The 19,111-nt window shown below is 40.7% G+C and overlaps 2 protein-coding genes across 3 annotated transcripts; one reads left to right on the top strand and one right to left on the bottom strand.

The window, feature by feature from the left end:
* Positions 1-1,259: 1,259 nt before the first annotated feature.
* lrrc8da (leucine rich repeat containing 8 VRAC subunit Da) lies at positions 1,260-7,719 on the bottom strand. Its single transcript, XM_029524290.1, has 2 exons — positions 7,388-7,719; positions 1,260-4,814 (listed from the first exon to the last, which is right to left on the bottom strand). Coding segments are annotated over exons 1-2 (2,565 nt in total). The 5' UTR covers positions 7,389-7,719; the 3' UTR covers positions 1,260-2,250.
* A 3,982-nt stretch (positions 7,720-11,701) lies between these two features.
* gtf2b (general transcription factor IIB) lies at positions 11,702-18,730 on the top strand. Of its 2 annotated transcripts, none has more exons than XM_029524292.1 (7): positions 11,702-11,746; positions 12,979-13,088; positions 15,032-15,165; positions 15,473-15,619; positions 16,247-16,376; positions 17,330-17,611; positions 18,188-18,730. In XM_029524292.1, exons 1-7 carry the CDS (start codon positions 11,730-11,732, stop codon positions 18,319-18,321), a joined length of 954 nt encoding a protein of 317 aa, XP_029380152.1. In that variant the 5' UTR covers positions 11,702-11,729; the 3' UTR covers positions 18,322-18,730. The 2 variants fall into 2 exon arrangements, with proteins under 2 accessions (XP_029380152.1, XP_029380151.1); XM_029524291.1 differs by having other exon boundaries at positions 11,712-11,746; positions 12,976-13,088.
* Positions 18,731-19,111: the final 381 nt, after the last annotated feature.

The following is a 19,111-nucleotide window of genomic DNA, read 5'->3' as shown; positions in this document are numbered from 1 at the left end:
TATGTTGTCACAGTGACTTTGGCCTTTGACAACTAAAATCTGCAGTTTGTGCCAATTTTGATTTCAAATGTGTGATTGCATTCACAAGAATGTTGACACATGGATCTATGGATCTAAGTACATGTTGGCCCTGTTCCCTGGTGACACTGGTTAGCAAACAAACAAATGTAATTTTATGGTAAAATCTATGGATAAACTGAATATAGCTGAACTATAACTTCACTGATGCTTTGCAGACAACAGCCACAGGTGAGTTACCCTAAACAAAGTGTATTTGTGTTGACAGAGCAAAGCAGAATATGGGATGTGACCTTAAGATCCTGGATAGGCTATCTCAAGGACAGGTACATTTTGGTTTATACTGTTGGTTTCTAAGTTCATGCCTTCTGAAGATTTCTGAAGGGGTCTCTAGTTATTGTTAAACAGAGGGCTACATACACAAATGACCTCTATGACCAGAACCAAGATGTACACAGGAACAGTGAAGGTATTGTTCCTCCTCAACATGACTCACTCTCATCAACAATGCTACTGGTTTATAAGTTCCCTGTCATATCCAAGCCATGTTGTGGAAAAAAGCATCAGAAAGTTAGTAGATATATCTATAGTGTCATATGGACAAATGAGCTCGAGACATCTTTGCAGATCAAATTTAATTATACATCTGGTGAAAAAGATTATGGCTCATGTGGGTTAATCCTCACATAACCAGAAGAAAAAAAAAAGTGATGTCAAAGTACTAAAGCGTCTTTGCTGTCAATGAACTGGAAAACGCACAACACTGAGTGGTTCAAATTTGCAATGATTCACTGCGAATTAGCAAGTTGGCATCGTGATCCTCTTCGCTGTGAACACCGAAGTTACTGTTATCTCGATCACTCTTAGTCTGTTGGTCTCAAGAACTTGAACTCAGGTCTTTGAACAGATCCCCCTGGGGGATCCCCTGTCTGCAGGAAACTGTAGACTGTCAACAGTTTCCTGCAAGAAATGTAGCAATAACATCGTTAACAGCTGCATTGCGATATTTACTGAGAAAAGGTCACATAAGCTAATTCACTCCACTGATGTGCAATGTGGATAGTTTGGTTTTAACTTTAAAGGTTTTCTATTTAAAGTGTTGTCACTTTAAAGTATCATGAAGTTTCATTTGAATTTAATTAGATTTCTCATAAATGCACACATAAGAGTGTGACTCAGTACAATAGTGCAGTCAAGTGTTCAGGGGAGTTTGCTTGAAGTGAATAAATAATGATTAGACATTCATCTAAAATCTCGTTTTATTGTGCCATAAAGTTGTGAACTTTGAGCTCAGGATCACTGAGGTGGTACAAGAGCTCCCAGGAACACACACATATAGGCCTACGCAGAAATACACAAAGAGAAGGCTGACATGTTTACCATCATTCCATGATTCTGACATGTCAGATATTCAGTGTGACCTGTTGTCAGTTTTCACACACACTTTAAACTTCAAATCATGATTAAAAACAGATAGAAACAGATTTCCCTTTTATCAGCTCATCCTGGTCTTAGTACTAATTATCACAAAGAACATTCGCTGATCTTTACATGGTTGGATTTTCATTGTGCAAACAAATTACTATAGGCCATAGTGTACAATCTCAACAGTAAGGAAAAGGTTTGTTTCAGGAGTCTTTCTATTTTATACTCATTCCATTAGCTACAAGACATCAAGGTAAATAAACATTATATGATTTTAAAAAATGTTAATACTACCAAAACAGGAGCTTTGCATTGTGTCTGCTTCCTTAACATATAGAATTTGTTCTGTGGATGATGTCAGTTGAAGATGCTGACAAGAAAAAATGAAATATTCATTTTTGGCCTTTAGTTTGTGAAAGTCCTCACTGTAAAAAAATAGCAGCGGTTAAGGCAAAAGATTGTTCCCCATGGTAACAATTATACCTGAGTACCTAAAAGAATAATGATAAATCTACATACTGTGTCATAGGAGCAATTTTGGTCTATAGAGAAACTACATTTTTATATTAAAGCTATGAAAAAGCTAAAAGGACAAACAAATAGCTGAATTAGATATACACTCAAAAACAAAAAGCTATCTGTGTTGTTTTAATACAAAAGCAACTATGAAAATCAACTAAAAGAATCAAATGCATTCATTTTTATGGTTGTTAGAATAATATTAAAAAAAAAAGTCTCTTCCATCCATTACACAGGCATGTTTTGGACCACCGAAGCTGCCAGCCTGTCAGTGTTGTGGTATTTGTGCTATAAGCCACTTGTAAAGGACACATTGGTCTCTCGGCTGATGCTCTCTTTAACTTCCACAGGCAGTGCGTCAAAGAGATGGTCCTCCACAACCAGGCCGCTTTTTCGCAGCATGCGGCAGTTTCCGAGCAGAGCGGGCAGTCTGTCCAGACAGTTTCCTCTCAGCTCCAGTTGGGTGAGCTGGACCAGCTGACCAACCGCCTCTGGCAGCACGGTGAGCGCGTTGTGTCCCAGCCACAGCACCTTCAGCTTGGTGCATCTGAACAGAGGCTTGGGGAGCACCTCCAGCTTGTTGCAGTTGATGGCCAAGTGCTGGAGGTTGTGAAGGAGGCCAACATCTGGAGGGAGCACTGTGATCGAGTTATGGCCCACATCCAAGTGGCGCAATTTAGGTAGAGTGAACAAGGCTGGAGGCAGCATTTCCAGTTTATTGTGGGAGAGGTGGAGGGCTTCAAGAGACTTCACCTGCCCAATGGAGGGTGGGATGGTGATTATTTTGTTGTGCCACAGTTTAAGGCATGTCAGCCTCTTGAGGTGCTGGAAACTGATGATCTCCTCGATGGTTCGAATGTTGTTAGATTTCAGGTCGAGCTCTTGTAAGTTGCTCAAGCTGAAAATAGCATGGGGGATCCTCTCTAGTTCACAGCTGTACAGCTCAAGTTCAATTAGACTGGTCATCTTTTTCAGACTATTAAGTACCAGCAGTTTGGTACCATCATTGTGCACTACTAATTTTATCAAATGTTGTGAAAGCTCTGTGATGTTTGTGGGCATCTTAGTGAGGTTGCTCTTCAGGCATAATGTCTTTAAATGCCTCAAATCTCTCATGGACTCTAGGCCAATCATTTTGTTGTTTTCTGAGCTCAAATTGCCAATCAGGTTAAGCTCCCTCAAATTCCTCAGCAAATACACCCAATTGGGGATCTCCGCAACATCAGTGAACTTGACATGAAGGCAGCGAAGATGGTCTCGGAGGAAAGCAAATCCTGTCTGCTCTACTTTGGCAGGACAGTGGCAAAGATGCAGCTCCTGCAGGGTGGTCATTTGGGAAACCTTTGCTGAAAATCTCACTTCAGGAATCAGTTCCAGTTTAAGCACCTCCAAGTCTGTGAGGTCAAACACAGCGTTTGGAAGTCCAGAAAGCATGAAAAGGTGAAGCTCCTGCTGGTCCTGTGCATTACGGGTGACAAGCTGCCTTAGTTTTTCGAAAGTCCACTCGTGATTTAGGCTGATCTCCCGCAGCTTGTTTTCACTGACCTCAGACAAGAAGACACCAAAGCGCTTGGAATAGAGTTGGTCATACTGGTCAACCATGTGTAAGAGGAATGCAAAGTCATTTTTGACATCAGGAATGTCACTAAAGCTGCTCTCTTCCCTAACTTTCTCAAATGAGTACTCTTTCAGAGGTCGCCGAAACACCCAAAAGAGAGAGTACAAGCATGCCATCCCATAAATCAAAATCAAAGCCATGTAGCTAATAAGCAGCTTATTAAGCATGAATGCCATGTTGTGTGTACAGAAGAACTTCCTGTATCCTGTTAACTGCTTAACATCAGGCTCACAGCTATGCTTAAAATTAATCTTCGCCATAAAGGTTGAGGTGTAGGACAATATCAAAATAAACTTGACAGTTTTGACGATGGTCTGTGCTACATAAAGTTTGTAGATGAAATCGCTGTCCTCCACATGGGCTCGGAATTTTCTCACTTTCTCAAATAAGGCTTTAGCCTGCTCCCCATCTTTTTTGTCCAGGATTGTCATACTACTTGGGACCTCGGCGATGGGCTTATCTGCAGAAAACTTCACCCCAAGCATAGGAGTGGATGAGTTGACACCTGTGCCGTCATCCTTCCCCTCCAAAGATACCTGCTTTGGTACTGAAGAGGTGCCGGTGAACCTCTGTTTGCTCTCTTCCGAGTCCTCACAGGCTGTTTCAGACAAAGCCTTGGTAGTCCAGGGGGACTCAAAACATCTACCTAAGATAGAAACAAAATGCTCAATCTTTGAGCTGGTTTTGGGGTATTTGAACCAGAAGTTACTACTGACCATGAGAACAAGTGTGTGGATGAGAGTGAGGTATGGAAAGTACTTTGAGTACCAGGGCAAGGCAACGTGGTAACATATTTGGTTGATAAAGATGTATTGTTGATAGTCCAGATTGGTTTTGACTCCTGTTGGTTGAGGCTGATTGGCATATTTTTCTGTCAACCCAGCAGTGTGTTGATGTGCAACATGAATCTCGTGGACAGCTTCATCCGGTAAGTCCTTGGTAACAAATGGGACAGTGGTTACTACAGGGGCCCCACCAACTGCATTTGAGGCTCCTTCATGTGTGCTCTGCCGGGGGAAGGAGCTAGGTTTTGGTCCTGACATCTCCTCTTGGTCCTCCAAACAAGGCAGGCAGGCCACCTGGTCCTTGGTGATCTGCATGGTCATGGCAAATATGGCCAGCATGAGCATGACAAGCCCCAAGTAGTCCATGAAGACATCCCACCATGGCTTTAGGATGCGGTATGTCGGCTGGATGTCATTCAAGGACGCAACCTCAGTGAGTGTAAACATCACTGCAACAAATGGAGGAGAGTCAATTCATGTACTCAGAATATTTGGCACTTAAATTAACTGTATGCTATAATGGCACTAACAGAAAAGATTTATTGAATTAATTGAGTCAACTTCTGTTTCATATCTGTAAATTGAAAATCAGGCTTTTATACAGTGAGAAAAAAAATATATTGAAAGACAAGTCTTAGATTTTCTTACATTTTATAGTACAAACAAGTAGTAGAAGAAAATCCCTATTTAATGACTTATTTAAACATTATGATTGTAACTGCAGCTCCTCCTAAAATATTATTGTAAAATTGCTCTGTCTAGATTACCAGTGACGTTTACAACTGTTTCCAAGAGGAAATAATTTCAAGAAAAAAAGAAAAAAAACTAAACAAAAACATTCAACTCCAATCTCCACAGTACAAACCAATAGAAGGACATTGAGGCTTCTCCGAAGGCCAATTCTGAGCAGGTTTCCAAATGTGGGGATACATGTGTTACTCTGTGTTACAGCTGTTAGACTAACATGTTCAACGCCAACCAAGTGTGATTGTGTAACTGTGACCACACAACCGAGTGTGACTCTGCTCCATCATTTTATCCTGGAGTGCTAAACTCAGTTCTCACTTTACTCACTTTTCACTCCAGTTTCATTCAGCGCTGCTTTAATTATGTTTAAGCAGGGAGCCAAGATTGTGCTAAATCAAGACTTGTTACAAGTAGTTCCTGGAACAATGCTGTGTCCCTTTAAGTGAACATAAGGCCACCAACCGTTCTGATTCACCACAGTGAATCACTGAAAACTGTTTTTTCCCCATTATTTAGACAATTGTACTTGTGTGATATGCCAGTTGGCTGCGTCATCTCTCTAACGTGTTCTTCAAACCCCCTCCCCTCCCTCAAAAAAAAAAAAAAAAAAAATATATATATATATATATATATATATATATATATACATATTTTTTAAAGGAAGATTTCAAATTCAAGTGTTTCTTTTTTTTTTTCAAATAAATACTGAAATAATTTTTTAGAACTGTGCCACAAAAACCAAGGCATTTTTGCCCATAAGAAATATCTATTTCTCTATACACACACACGTAAACAATAATTATCTAGTTGTATGTGTGTACTAGAGGTTTGTGGAACATTTGGCTTTTTTTTCTCAGATTATAATATTCAGTAATTGGCATCTAGTTTAAGGTGGATGGAAATAAATATTTTAAGAATTTTAGAAAAAATTACTTTAAATGTAAGAAGGTCATTGAAACTGCCTAACTGCGAGGATTGAAAGCTAAAAAAAAATAATAATACTTGACTTAAAAACTGTAAATTTACAGTGTACGGGTATGATCCTGTTGTGTGAAAGTCTAACACCTATTCAGCAACATACTTGTTGTGTTTAGTATTATACAGATAAGCTCTATTGGTGTTCTACACTCAACAACAGACTTCTTTCAAATGTGTGGCATGTGAAAATATGAAAAGCACAGGTCTAATTATAAGATCCAAGCTATGGATGGATGTCATTTAGCTGCTTCAGTGTCAGGATCCTGTCGTTGTGGAGGCTGACTCACTGTCACATCCACAGCTCACTGGGACACCTGGAGAGAACTGAGCTATTGCTAATGTTCTTAGGAGCACCTGTGTGTTTCCTCCTGTGTCAGTCACACTGTCTACCACGAAGAGAGCCTTTAGCTCCTTTCAAAGTCCTTTAATTATATTTGGCTTTGGCCAACTCCTTCCACATGTCGCTGCCCACTCGGATCTCTAGTGCGTTTTGTAAATTCCTGGCATCGAGGTCACATCAGACTAAGAGGGAAGGTCTTGAGATCATAACTGTTTATTTTTATTACACGTGTGGTATTTGTTGTTCACTGAGAAGACTGCAGCAGCACAAATGACTTTAATGTTCTGCATTAGTGGAAAAGTGGCTTCAAAGTGGTTTGAAGCAACCCACCCCCAAATCTCTGTGCAGATTGTGTGAGAAGAAAGCAAATGAGCTATGGAAAAAGATTAAAAAGCTTTGTGGAGGGGGGCAGGAAAGGGCAGGCCCCAGTGCCAGAGGCGCTGTGAGCTTAGAGAGATAAAGGTGTAGATCCCCACCTCATGGCAGCACCTGTACTGTATGAGGACACATTACACAGTCAGTTACACCTGGAGGAAGACTGCTATGTGGTAACTTTGATCCAACACTGGAGGAAACAGGTCAGACCGGGTGGAAAACGTGCCCTGTGCTTTTTTTTTTTTTTTTCAAATTTAGGCAAATTCTTCCTCCCACAAGACAAAGCAACACGTTTATGTGAGAGAGGAGGGCGCAGACGGGACTGCTGTCCTCACGGGAGGAGATCTGGCGCAGTAAGTTATCCTCCGCTGCTGCCGACCTGTTGAAACATGTGCAGCTGAGGCGGTCATGTGTCCCGGCGTTAAACATTCACACCGGGTCGGGACTCAGCGTCCCCTCCGCGGCTGGGGGGGGGGGGACAAGCCCTCCTCGGCCACCGGGGGAAGAGTAAAGTTATCGGCCATCACTGTTATTACTCATGCTGCTAAATTACATTAAACATCGTTGGAGGAGAGTACTCACTGCCCGTGGTGGTGTTATCTCAATCCAATTATTTCTTCCTCAGCCAACATGCCACTTTTCGCTCCGAGCTTCAGGTGCGTCTCTAACCTAATTTCTGAGCGCCGGTAAAAGCTGCGGGAATGACGCCGGGGAGTCAAACCGAGCTCCGGATAGCTGCAGTGTGCGACGACGGGGGTCCTCAGTCGCGTCCCTCATACCGGTAACCCGCCGACCGGCGCCGGCAGGGATCTAGACAGAGTGCGCAGACGGAGCTCCGGCTCAGCGGAGCGGGGAGGAGAGGTAAGCTGGATCCAACATGGAGCCGCACACAGCGCTGCTGGGGCTGCGGAGGCCGCCTCTCATTGGTGGATGGCATTACGGCGAAGTCCCCAAGACACCGCCTGCCGGTTTATCTGATGCGGCGTTCACGGAGCATGGGGAAAAGCGCCACAGGCTGAGAGGAGCCCAAGGTTTCCATTCATTCAGCAAGCCACGTTTTACCGAACTGTGTTATTTAAGGACAATGTGAAAAGACACGAGGGCTGTCATCTGAATCCGCAGGCTCTTATTGTTATTATTGTTGTTTTAACAATGTACAACAGCTGCTCTGGTAGGGGTAGTGAAGGGGCTAATGGAGGAGGACTTGACAGAGGCTACATTTATAAAGAAGGCAAAAAGCGAGTGAACTCTGGACTTATGTTCAAGATTATACATGCATGCTAGTGTTACCTAACCCCCAGAAGAAAAAATACTCAGTGGTTTCTTGCTTGCCCTAGTGTAATAAATGACCCCACATTTCCCAGTTATACACGTGTGCTCTCCTGGGGACCAATATTTCCCAGACCCAATAACCCCCAGCTATTTCCATATCTAATAACAACCTGATAAAATACCCTCAGGCTAACTATGACTTGTCTATTGCTACACTTTGTTAAAGGCTTTCTGTTCCTCAGCATGGGTTTGAGTTTAAGTTGGCTTTAGAGGGCAGCTTTGTTGAGGTAGTAAAAAAAAGTCATTATATTGATGTATTTTTTATTAAAGCAGGCAGATTAATGTTGGATAAATGATGCACACACACCTGACAAGAAAATTTGAAATGAAAAATATATGAAATGAAATGAAATGAAATATATATGTCAGATAGAAGTTTAGTGTTTGAAATGAACTTTAGAAGGTAAGCTACACTAACCGAAAACTGAGCTTGTTACTCTATTAATTTTCCTACAGGATTTGAATGCAGCACCAGCTTCCCCTTCTTTGTTTCAGTCCCAGACACCACAAAATGTGTCTTGGTGATGGCTGCAATAACTTTGCTGACTAACTAAGACTTACACTCACATGTGCCTTTTTCCACAAGACATGTGCTTGGCGAGCTCCACCATGTTTTTATAGTCAGGACAAATCAACCCAAGCACAGACAAAGCTACATTGTTGATGGTATGTGCTGCTATCTATCTACACATTATTCTTTCTGTATGAATTATAGATATTGACAAACTCAACCGTCAATAGGACCCTGGGTGCTGAACTCGTGCATCACTTCCAGCTCTTTCTGGATTTGGTTGATGATGCAGTGGGTGGAGGAAGTGTCTTTTCACTTGCAACCCATACAGGTTTCAACCGGTCCTGGGCTGCTGGCTGTTGGTACTCTGTTCTCACTCACGCTTAGCCGTCTACTTTTGAAAGATTAAAAAAAAAAAGAAAAGAAGAAGACCAAAGAAAAGCAGCCACCGGGGCGTGCGATGTTGCCATCTGCCAGATTACAAGATCAGATGTCGAGCTGGTGTGACTGTACAAAAACACATGCAGAATAATTACACTGAGGTTTGAATCAGTGCTTTTACCAGGTAAAACTCATTCAGTATCGTGTATCATGAGTGTTTAGAGGTTAGTGGTTTAATCTTGTGATAAACAAGTTTATTTTGGACCCCTACATAATTCCAAATAGGTAGACTGGGCAAAGTGAAGAAAAAAAATCATTAATTATTTCATACAAACTCACTACACCAAGGGGACATAAATTCTTGTAAACAGTTTTTAGTGACGTTCTCCATAATGTATCACCAAACAAGCGTTTATGTGATATAAACAATGACCCATATTAACCCATATTGAAACAGACCATTTAGCACATTGTCTTGTCAATGCTGGTGTAGCGAGAGTAGGTTAGAAACTACAAAGCTGTCATAATAAACTGTTGTCATTCTAGGTTGCAGTGGTTGGACAGAATTGAGTTTCCTATCTATTAAGGCAATTGGGTCAAAGGCTGAGGAGCCTATATAACCAGCTCAGTCAGTTTAGAATTTTGCTCAGTAAGCCATAAATTATTCAGTCTGGAGCTCCCTCTCTGATTTGTAATGAATACTCTGTCTATTATCGCACTCATAAACAATAGTGGGTCAACTGTAAGTCAGATATATATGCACCTGTGGGGTCTGTGCAGAATTAGAAAAAATACATTTTGGCTCATGCCACAAACCCACAGAAATAAATCAGTCTCTATGGTAATGAGATCATTCAGTACATAGTAAACAAAAAAGTCTCACCCACACACAGTGGGGTAGGAAATTCAGGATTAGTTTGGGGTTAGTGTTAGATGTGAAGTGGGGGCTGGGATTTGGGAATGAATATACTTATTAAATGTTTAGCTACACGGGAAGATGTATTTACCAGTGTGTCATATTACATGCAGCCCCCCCAGCCTTCTGTAGACAGGCTGTTTGCTTCGGTGTTGATCCTTTGTTATTAGTTAACATAAACTAAGACTCATAAATAGTGATGATGTGGTGTAACATGACGTTGCTGTTGAGAAATAATGAACAAACAGCCCCTGCAGTGTTGAGTGACACAATTATATCTGTTTACTTGCAGACTGTGTACCTCTGATATGATGTGACCTGTAACCCTTTATGTTTATTTTCCACTGTCAGTGTCAGTCAAACTGAGGTTTTTTGCTGTTAGCTGTATTAAAAAAAACAAGAATTGGAAATTTGTGAATGCTTCTCATAAACACTTCTCAGCCAAACACCGATTTCAGCAGTTCCCTAAAGAAACAGCTTACTTACTCATGATGCACACATTTTCTCAAGAGCCTCAGTAGCAATAATAATAATGTTCCTAATAACCAGCAGTATGCACAGAGGTGTGGGTATTACTTATCATTTGTGGTGTTGGCGAGAAGGCCACATCAGGTCAGAATCACTCACACTGGTATCAGATATCCACATCACATGAGATGGCTGTGATCATTTGCACTCAGTAAACTGTTACTGTACCATGTCAGGCTCACTTCAAATGAGAGAAAAAGCGTGACCTCTCTGTTCATTAAAACCTATCACTGTAATCATCATTTTAGAACTGTGAGTTTACAGCTGAATTGATGCAACTTGACTGTCTTTCAAACCTTGCACTCATTTTTATTTAGCGCCACCTGCTGTTGTCTTGATGCACTTTTCCTTTTATAGATGCAGTTACAATCATACGACAGCAGTTTCCAAAGAAGTGCACAACGTTTTGTAAGCTTAATGGAAAAGAAATGCTGTTGTAAGACATAGAAAACATAGATAACTGCAATTTCCCAGCCTGGGATAAATAAAGTATATCTATCTATAATTTACTTAGATAAATATGTAGAGTTGTGTAAATACATAACTGGAACAAGTCAAGTGACTCTTGGTGGATCTGTGTGGATTCCTCCACAGTCCTGGAGGAGTGCAGTCACAGACTGGTACTGAGTCGGAGACGGCTGGCACAGTGTGGAAGTTTTTAGTTTTTTTTCCTGTGGTAGTATTTGTTTGTTTTTTCGGTCCTATTTAAAAGTAAATGGATGCGAGCTAAGTTTCGAGCAGGACATACAACTGAATAATAAATTCACCAGCAATTACTCTCACTATGTAGATGCTTTTCTTCTCATATTTTCATTTATTAACTTGAAATTACAGCTGAATTACTTCCCAGTCTTTACCCATAAAATCGATCACATTTACAGACTTAGTCATTATATTTTTACTCTGTGATATTGTCGTATTGTCATTCGACTATTGTTGTCTTTAGTTGTGGCATTGTTTTGTTTCTTTAATTGTTCATCTTTGTTTGTGGCCCAGTCTGCAGAACACTGCAGGGAAATTAAATCCAACCATATCCAATCCATAGAAATATCTGAGCACAGCTGCATGTTACTCACGATTGTTGCATTAAGGTCTGAAACCATGCTTCTGCAACAAAGAGGCGATCAAGGCACATTCGGTCAGGTTTGGACTCTTTGGCTTTCCGTAACCGAGCCGACACGTGATCAGAGAAAGTTATAAATAGAAGTGCAGCAGGCGTTTGTTTCTCTGACAAACGGGCGGAGTGAGGCGGAGACATGGCGTCGACAAGCCGGTACGTAGCAACTTTGCCTAAATATAAACATTCTGTTTCCTTAAACTGCTGTTGCCGGCGTTATACTAAGTAAAAATACAGGCCTGAGCATAATGTACGACACAAGAGTAGGATTAAAAGCTCGCCGTCCATTTTCGGACGTCTAGGTAAACTATGTATTGTGCCAGTCAGCAGCTAGTTAGCCAGCTAGCGGCTAGATGTTGCCAGAAGTGTCGCCGCGTCTTGCCCGCTGATCGGCAGCTTCAGCCTCTCATCTCCAGGTCAACACCACGTTAACGTCACCTGGCCTCGTTGGGTTGTTACTTTGTTCAGCTAAAACACATACATATCAGGATTAGATCAGCCCTGATGGGTTGTCAAAGCACACGGATGTTTTCAGTGCAGCTTGTTTTAGCTTCTTATGCAACATCAGTCCAACAAAGCATCACCTGAAGTTCCGACAGACTGAACAGTCTGGTGTTACTGGGCTCATTAATCTTCATGTCATCCGGTGTTTTTGTTTTTGTTTTTGTTTTTTTGTTTGCCAACTTTGAGGATGTTTATGTCTTAGAGGCATTTGTCTGTCGGAAGAAGTTGATAATGTTAATATTCACCTGGTTCCTCGTTAGATCGTGAGTTTTGCTTTGGCTGTATCAGTATGATTTATAGGTTAAAGTTGCATTTAGTCCATTATTTAAAATATTTCAGGCAACAATTGTAACTGATCCCGTTATTAATAACTTTCACAATAGATCATAGGAGATGCGCCAGGCAAGCAGAGATGCTTGTGATTCAGACTTTTCAAATCTGTTTAAAGCTTTAATCCCCAACATATTCCTATTTTAAATAATATCAATGAAATACGATCCTTTTAAGAATGCCAATGGCATTTTTTCTGCTGTGGTTTGGCATTTCAGACTAAATAATCAGACAAATTTTGATAAATGATAGACCAGAGTTACACACAATGTAGTTATTTTTATGCTTAACATAAATTTTATTTGTATTATAATCTAAAAATAGTATAGAAAGTATAAAATTAACTTGTAAGTTTTTTTCTCAGTAACAAAAGGAGAAAAAGAAACTCTAAATGTGAAAAACATCTTACCTGAGCTACATAATATTTCAACTTCACATTCCCCCGGATATTAGAAAGTTAAAGTAGCTTGGTTTTTATTAGTATTTTTTTTCTTTTTCTTTTTCTCTCATTTGGGCCATTTGAGTATTTAACATTTGTTTTCCTCCTCTAGCAGTGATGGACTTGCCCTTCCCAGAGTTCAGTGCCCCAACCACCCTGATGCCATACTGGTGGAAGACTACAGAGCTGGGGACATGATTTGCCCTGATTGTGGTCTTGTAGTAGGTCAGTATATACGCTATAAACACTTCTGAGAGAGCCTTCAGTGTAAGAAGACAGCCTTCTTCATTTCTTTTTCCTGTATTTTCTATTAGCTCAGTTTCATTCTGGACCTGTCATATTCACCTCATTTTCCCAGTTTCCTGAACCGATTTCTCTGTTTTTAAGGGCACGGCACTAACTATAATGATTTAATCATTTGTATTTTAACAGAACCTAATACTAAACAACACCATCAGGGTATTTGGGTAGCAAATGTCTGAAAAATGTAGTCACAATATCTACTTATTTGTAAGGTGGTTGAATTTCCCCTAAACCTAAACCTAACCCTTGTCTTGTGTTGTTTCCACCCTGACCACAAAAACATCTCTCACCACTCAAATTCAGTACGGCACAGCTATTGTCTGTGATGTTCAAAGCAGAGAAAAGCTACTTCCAACATACTCCATACATGTATCCATTATTATTTGGGGTAATTAATACATTTTAGCATCTAAAGTTTTGTTCCATAGTCAGTCATACTTAAAGGACGAGATAATCCTGCCTAGATTTATCTGAGAGCAGAAGAACAGTGGGAACCTCAAAGAGCAGAGTGGGTTCTGCAGTACAGGTGCTTTAAAAAATAAAAAGGCATCAGAAATGTGAAAAAATTTGAAATTGTTTTTATTCTAGAGTCTAGTGTTAGTGCAGTAGTAAGTCATTTTGTGTGAGGACAAAGACTGCCTTTGCAAGGCAAAGATAAAAGCTCTTTTAGTATGTGATGCAGAGTGTAGGACAAAGCTGAAGGGAACACAGAGTTCAACTCTAATGAGCCCCCTGAGCACAGACCTGGCCAGATGGGGAGACAAGAGACACCAGCCACTCTATGATGCAAGCTGAAGCGCCCTGTGTTCCTGCTCCCATAGCTTTGGGTGACCTCTGAGGAGATAAACGTCACTTTGCCTCTAGATATTAGAAAGGCTGATGGATGTTTTAAAAAAAACCTAACAGGATTAAAATATCAGAAATCTAATCCCCGATGCTGCTACACAGTTCCAAGAACACGCGGTCATGATAAGTGCAAGAAAGAAACAGCCCCGTTCAGACTATACATCCTGCCTGTGTCACACACTTCCGTTTTCAATGAAGGATTCAACGATTGTTTAATCATATTTTCTTATGTCTTCCTGCCACACTACATATAGACATTCACAAGAAAAGAAAAAAGGCATGATAGACAGAGAACATCAGATTGGTAAAAAATGCTAAATACTGCAGCTGAGCCAAATAGAATATAGCAGGATCAACACAGTGTTTACAGCAGGATGTGTTTACATTGGGGAATTGTGCAGATTATTGCACCATCTTCTGCTTAATTACTCCAGAGGGATGTAATGCAACCCAATCGAAGAATGGAGTGCACACTGTTTGTTTGAGCAGGTGATTTTCCTGAACTTTGCTGAAGAAAGTCTTTCCCATTTGTCAAATGCTTTGTTGTGTTTTTGAAATAGATACTTCATCACGTCACATCTATGAAGCAATAGAAGAAAACAAATCCACTTTCAGAGAAAAGGGTGTAGCCAGCAGTAGAAAGCAAAAAGAAAGAAGAAACAGGAACTGAACCAAAACATCCATTTTATATGTTGTTTCTAAAGGGTAACATTGCATGTATTTGAAAAATGATGTTGCTGCATATTGTCAGTGGAACCAAGTAAATTTATGTTATACATTCCTTGATTTGTAATTAACTGTGTGATTGAAGTTATTAAACTTTCTGCTGTTGAAAAGGTTCTCAAAAACTCTTCACTCAAACTTACAGAATAAAAGCAGTGACCCAACACTATAATCTACACTGGAATAAGACAAGACTAAATGTCCTTGTTACAAGTCTAGTAATTGCATCTTGTCTAAACAATGTGTAAGAAGGCTCAGATCAACTCAATCCAACTGCCGAAACCGTTTCTCCTCAGGTGACCGTGTGATCGATGTAGGCTCAGAGTGGAGGACGTTTTCTAATGAGAAAGCTCTGAAAGATCCATCCAGAGTGGGAGATGCCCAGAACCCACTGCTCAATGGAGGTGACCTAACCACCATGATCAGCAAGGTGAGGGACAGAGGTGCCCGATGCCTGAAAACTACAGTTGTTCTGACGTTGACATTTCCAGTTTAAATACTTTGAGGATGTTAGAAGATTTCCAATTGTCTAATAACACTGTCAGTTTCCATACTGTGAGTATTAAAGGCAGTATAAGTTCAGGTGCACATATCTCAGTATCACCCAGGACATATTCCAGTGCTAAGAGCACCTGAGCCCACAACCACAATAAACCACATCTTCAGAGTAATTATGACTTCTCTTTAAATACACCTTCATTGAAATTTACGGCTAACATCCACTTTTTCCATCACAGGGAACAGGCGCAGCTAGCTTTGACGAGTTTGGAAACTCAAAGTACCAGAATCGGCGGACCATGAGCAGCTCTGACCGAGCCATGCTCAACGCCTTCAAAGAAATCAGCACCATGGCAGATCGCATCAACCTGCCAAGGAACATTATAGTAAGTAACAAAGATTTAAACCTTGACTCTTTTCCTCTCTACCTGTTTCAGTCCATCCCAAACCCAGATAGAATCTCTGTTAGTAGAGATTGATGACAGACATTCAAGGTCAGCTGACTCAGAGAGAGCATGTCACTCGGTGACCATGGAAACAAGAGAAAGACACATGGTGAGGGTCTCTGCAGGATGACAGTCATCACACTGTAGTTGTAATCTGTAAGTGCATAAAAAGGGTTTACAGTGTCTGCGGCTCATCCCCAAGCTGAAGACACAGGCTCTTTGGGGCGATAATGTCAGTAACAATCTGATTTCAAATGAAATATACAAGACAGAGTGGAAATGTTAGTAGAAAAGACGCAGTCACTGGTTGTTGTGGTCTGTATTTAAAAACCACGGCTTGATTTCCAGTTTTAGTTCAACAGATATACAGAAAAAAAGTTTAAGAAACAATCTGAAGTCCAACTGGCATTATTATTGTTAGATTTTCATAATTAACTGTCACTGAAACTTAAAAAAATTATGAAGGAATTGCAAATGTGCTTTTGAAATTGGAAAGATTGCTGTCAAGACATCCACTTAATATGAACTGATAGTGTCTCTGCTGTAAATGATGTTTTTACCTTGCAGGACAGAACCAATAACTTATTCAAGCAAGTGTATGAACAGAAGAGTCTGAAGGGTCGAGCCAATGATGCCATTGCTTCAGCTTGTCTCTACATCGCCTGCAGACAAGAGGGAGTACCAAGAACATTCAAAGGTCAGAATGAACCGTCTCACTGTCCTGTGACAATTTAAGTTAAGATGCAGCAGCTCCTGAGGAACAAATTGTGGAAACAAAAAAATGTTCAATGGACCAAAAACATGCACATCTACTGACACTGAAGAATCTAAGAATTGTCCAGTTGTTCCCTGCAGCCCAATAAACATTTGACTGGTAGTGAACATCTATTCTTAGTGCCTGCTTTGCCAGGATAACAATAGAGAATAGAAGTGTAGCCAGCAGATTTTGGGGGCATGTTTGCCCTGAAAGAGGGGAAGGGAACTTATGTGGAAGAGAGGCATGGTCTACTGAGGTGCTCTGTGCTCTGGCAGAATATGTTCATGTCTTGTCCAACAGGTAAAAAAAAAATCAGTTGATGACACTTTAAGACAGGACACTGGATGTTCCCATGTGTTTTTCTATGGAGTTTGGTGTGGTTTGCTATTCATCATTGTTGAAGATGATTTCATTTGTGTCTCTGAGGCTTCAAAGAAACATGCTATGTCTGTCTCTCTATATAGATATATTTATATCTATATAGAGGAGTTATGATTTGTGCACTTTGTCTTCTTTCATTGTATGAAGGTGCTGTAGTGATGGGACATGTTCAGATGTTGTTGCTACACGTGATGTGTTCACACATGAGGAGTTCCATGTGTGAATGGAAATTTTTAACAGTTGGAGCTAAACTTTGCCAGCTGTGTAATGCAAACTCTGCACATTCTAATTGAGGGAACAGGTGGGCATGTTGGTTGTTTCCATTTGTCACAACATTCATTCAACCAAAAGTAGTTCCACTATTCTCTGTTTGATACCACAATCTCTGGTTAGCTGCTGTGTTTGTGAAAAGGGAACTTAAACCAAGTTCTCCAGACACTGCTGATGCGAGAAACAGGTGAGAGACTACACTTCTTTCTGACTGAATCACCTGATCTATTATTTTGCTCCAGAGATTTGTGCTGTCTCCCGGATCTCCAAGAAGGAGATTGGTAGGTGCTTCAAGCTCATCTTGAAGGCCCTGGAGACCAGTGTGGACCTCATCACCACAGGAGACTTCATGTCCCGCTTCTGCTCAAATCTCGGGCTGCCCAAGCAAGTGCAGATGGCAGCGACCTTCATTGCCAGGAAGGCCGTGGAGCTCGACCTGGTGCCCGGCAGGAGCCCCATCTCTGTGGCAGCAGCAGCCATTTACATGGCCTCTCAGGCCTCCGCAGAGAAGAAGACCCAGAAAGGTGAGTGATGATCCTGAACTGATCCTGTTGATACTCTTTAAATGTCCGTTAATGGATTATTCTGTATGCTGTTTCAGACTTTCTGGTTATGTTCACCACAGTTCTGTGTCTGTATGTAGAAAACAAAACAAGAAACCAGAGAAAAGTTCAAAAATGTTTTCAACGGGGACGTCCCCATACCCCCCTGTTCCTGTTCACTTTTTATTTTCCATTTCAGTTTCATTTTTATGAAAATACCAACACTGCTCTGATAATTAGGGAAGTGTGAATTCTGTCAGTGAAGTAGTTAGTGAACTGAAGCCCATCTGATGTTGAATGTTGATTTTCCAGCTGTGCTTCAGTCTGAGAAAAGGGAAACAGGTAAAGAATCCTCAGTGTTAGCTCAGACAAATATCTTATCCATTGTGTTGAGTGTCCTTGAACAAGGCAGCGGGATACTTTTTAACCGACAGGTTGCTGAAAGGAAGAAAGAAGTAGAAAACAGTCATCCACTTTATTTTCAGTCTGTGTATTTTTGAGCCAAAGTCCTTGCAGTTGTTTTTCAGACTGAAAACTTTCTCCCTGCTCTTCCCCCAGAAATTGGAGATATTGCCGGTGTTGCAGACGTTACGATCAGGCAGTCTTACCGACTGATCTACCCGCGAGCTGCAGAACTTTTCCCTCCAGACTTCAAATTTGACACGCCTGTTGACAAGCTGCCTCAGCTGTGAAGACACTGCCTACACAGTCATGATACTTTTCTGCTGTACTTAAAGGTTTGTTTTTTTAATCCTTTGTTAAATTTGAAAGATTTCTCTCGTCTCTTCTCAGACTTCAGGCCTTTATCAAGGCACTCACAGGAATCAAATGGACACACATTCCAGTGCTTTAAGAAACAGCTTGCAGACTGTACTTACAGTATTTCATTTGACTGTATATACTGTACCGTGTATATATGTCCAAGTGGGAAAGTGTAATTGATGCTTGCAAATTTTAGGCTGATTTCATACTGTATACGTGAAACTTTGTTTTTGTAGAAAAATGACCAGGTTCTATTTTGTTAGTTTGTTTGAAATGTTCTAAGTAATTTAAAAAAATAAAGATTTTCATTAAAGCATGGTAATGTTTGGTTTGAAAAACATTTGTTCCCAAAGTCGCTCCCTTTCACACACATTTCCAAAGGACTGAAAAATTGAACTTCTCTGAAAAAAAACTTGTTTCTAGAGGAAGATAAAAGAAATGGTTTCATACCCAGTTGTGTTCGGTGTCAGGCTTAGAAATAAAAGCAGAGCCACTATTACAAATGTTTAATTTGTGCATTCATGATAGGCAAACAATGACTGCAGAGATACCGCTCCTGTTTTGTTTGTTTTTTTTTTTACACCGGGGTGAACAACAGTTATAAGACTTGAGTATTGGTGTACCATCCATGACGTTTTCTGTTCTGGCAACAACATGCACAAGCAAAGAATAAAAAACAAACAAAAACAAAAAACCACCCCCCCCCCCCCCCAAAAAAAA

Source organism: Echeneis naucrates, chromosome 17 (genome assembly GCF_900963305.1).
Source record: "Echeneis naucrates chromosome 17, fEcheNa1.1, whole genome shotgun sequence".
Classification (NCBI taxonomy): Eukaryota; Metazoa; Chordata; class Actinopteri; order Carangiformes; family Echeneidae; genus Echeneis; species Echeneis naucrates.
The sequence above is the reverse complement of the archived record's forward strand: the minus strand, read 5'-3'. Positions and strand labels throughout refer to the sequence as shown.

Excerpts from the sequence above, each read along its gene's own strand:
- gtf2b (XM_029524291.1), top strand. Across the intron at positions 13,089-15,031 it reads TGATTGTGGTCTTGTAGTAG|GTGACCGTGTGATCGATGTA; the intron begins GTCAGTATATAC and ends GTTTCTCCTCAG. Across the intron at positions 16,377-17,329 it reads AGTACCAAGAACATTCAAAG|AGATTTGTGCTGTCTCCCGG; the intron begins GTCAGAATGAAC and ends ATTTTGCTCCAG.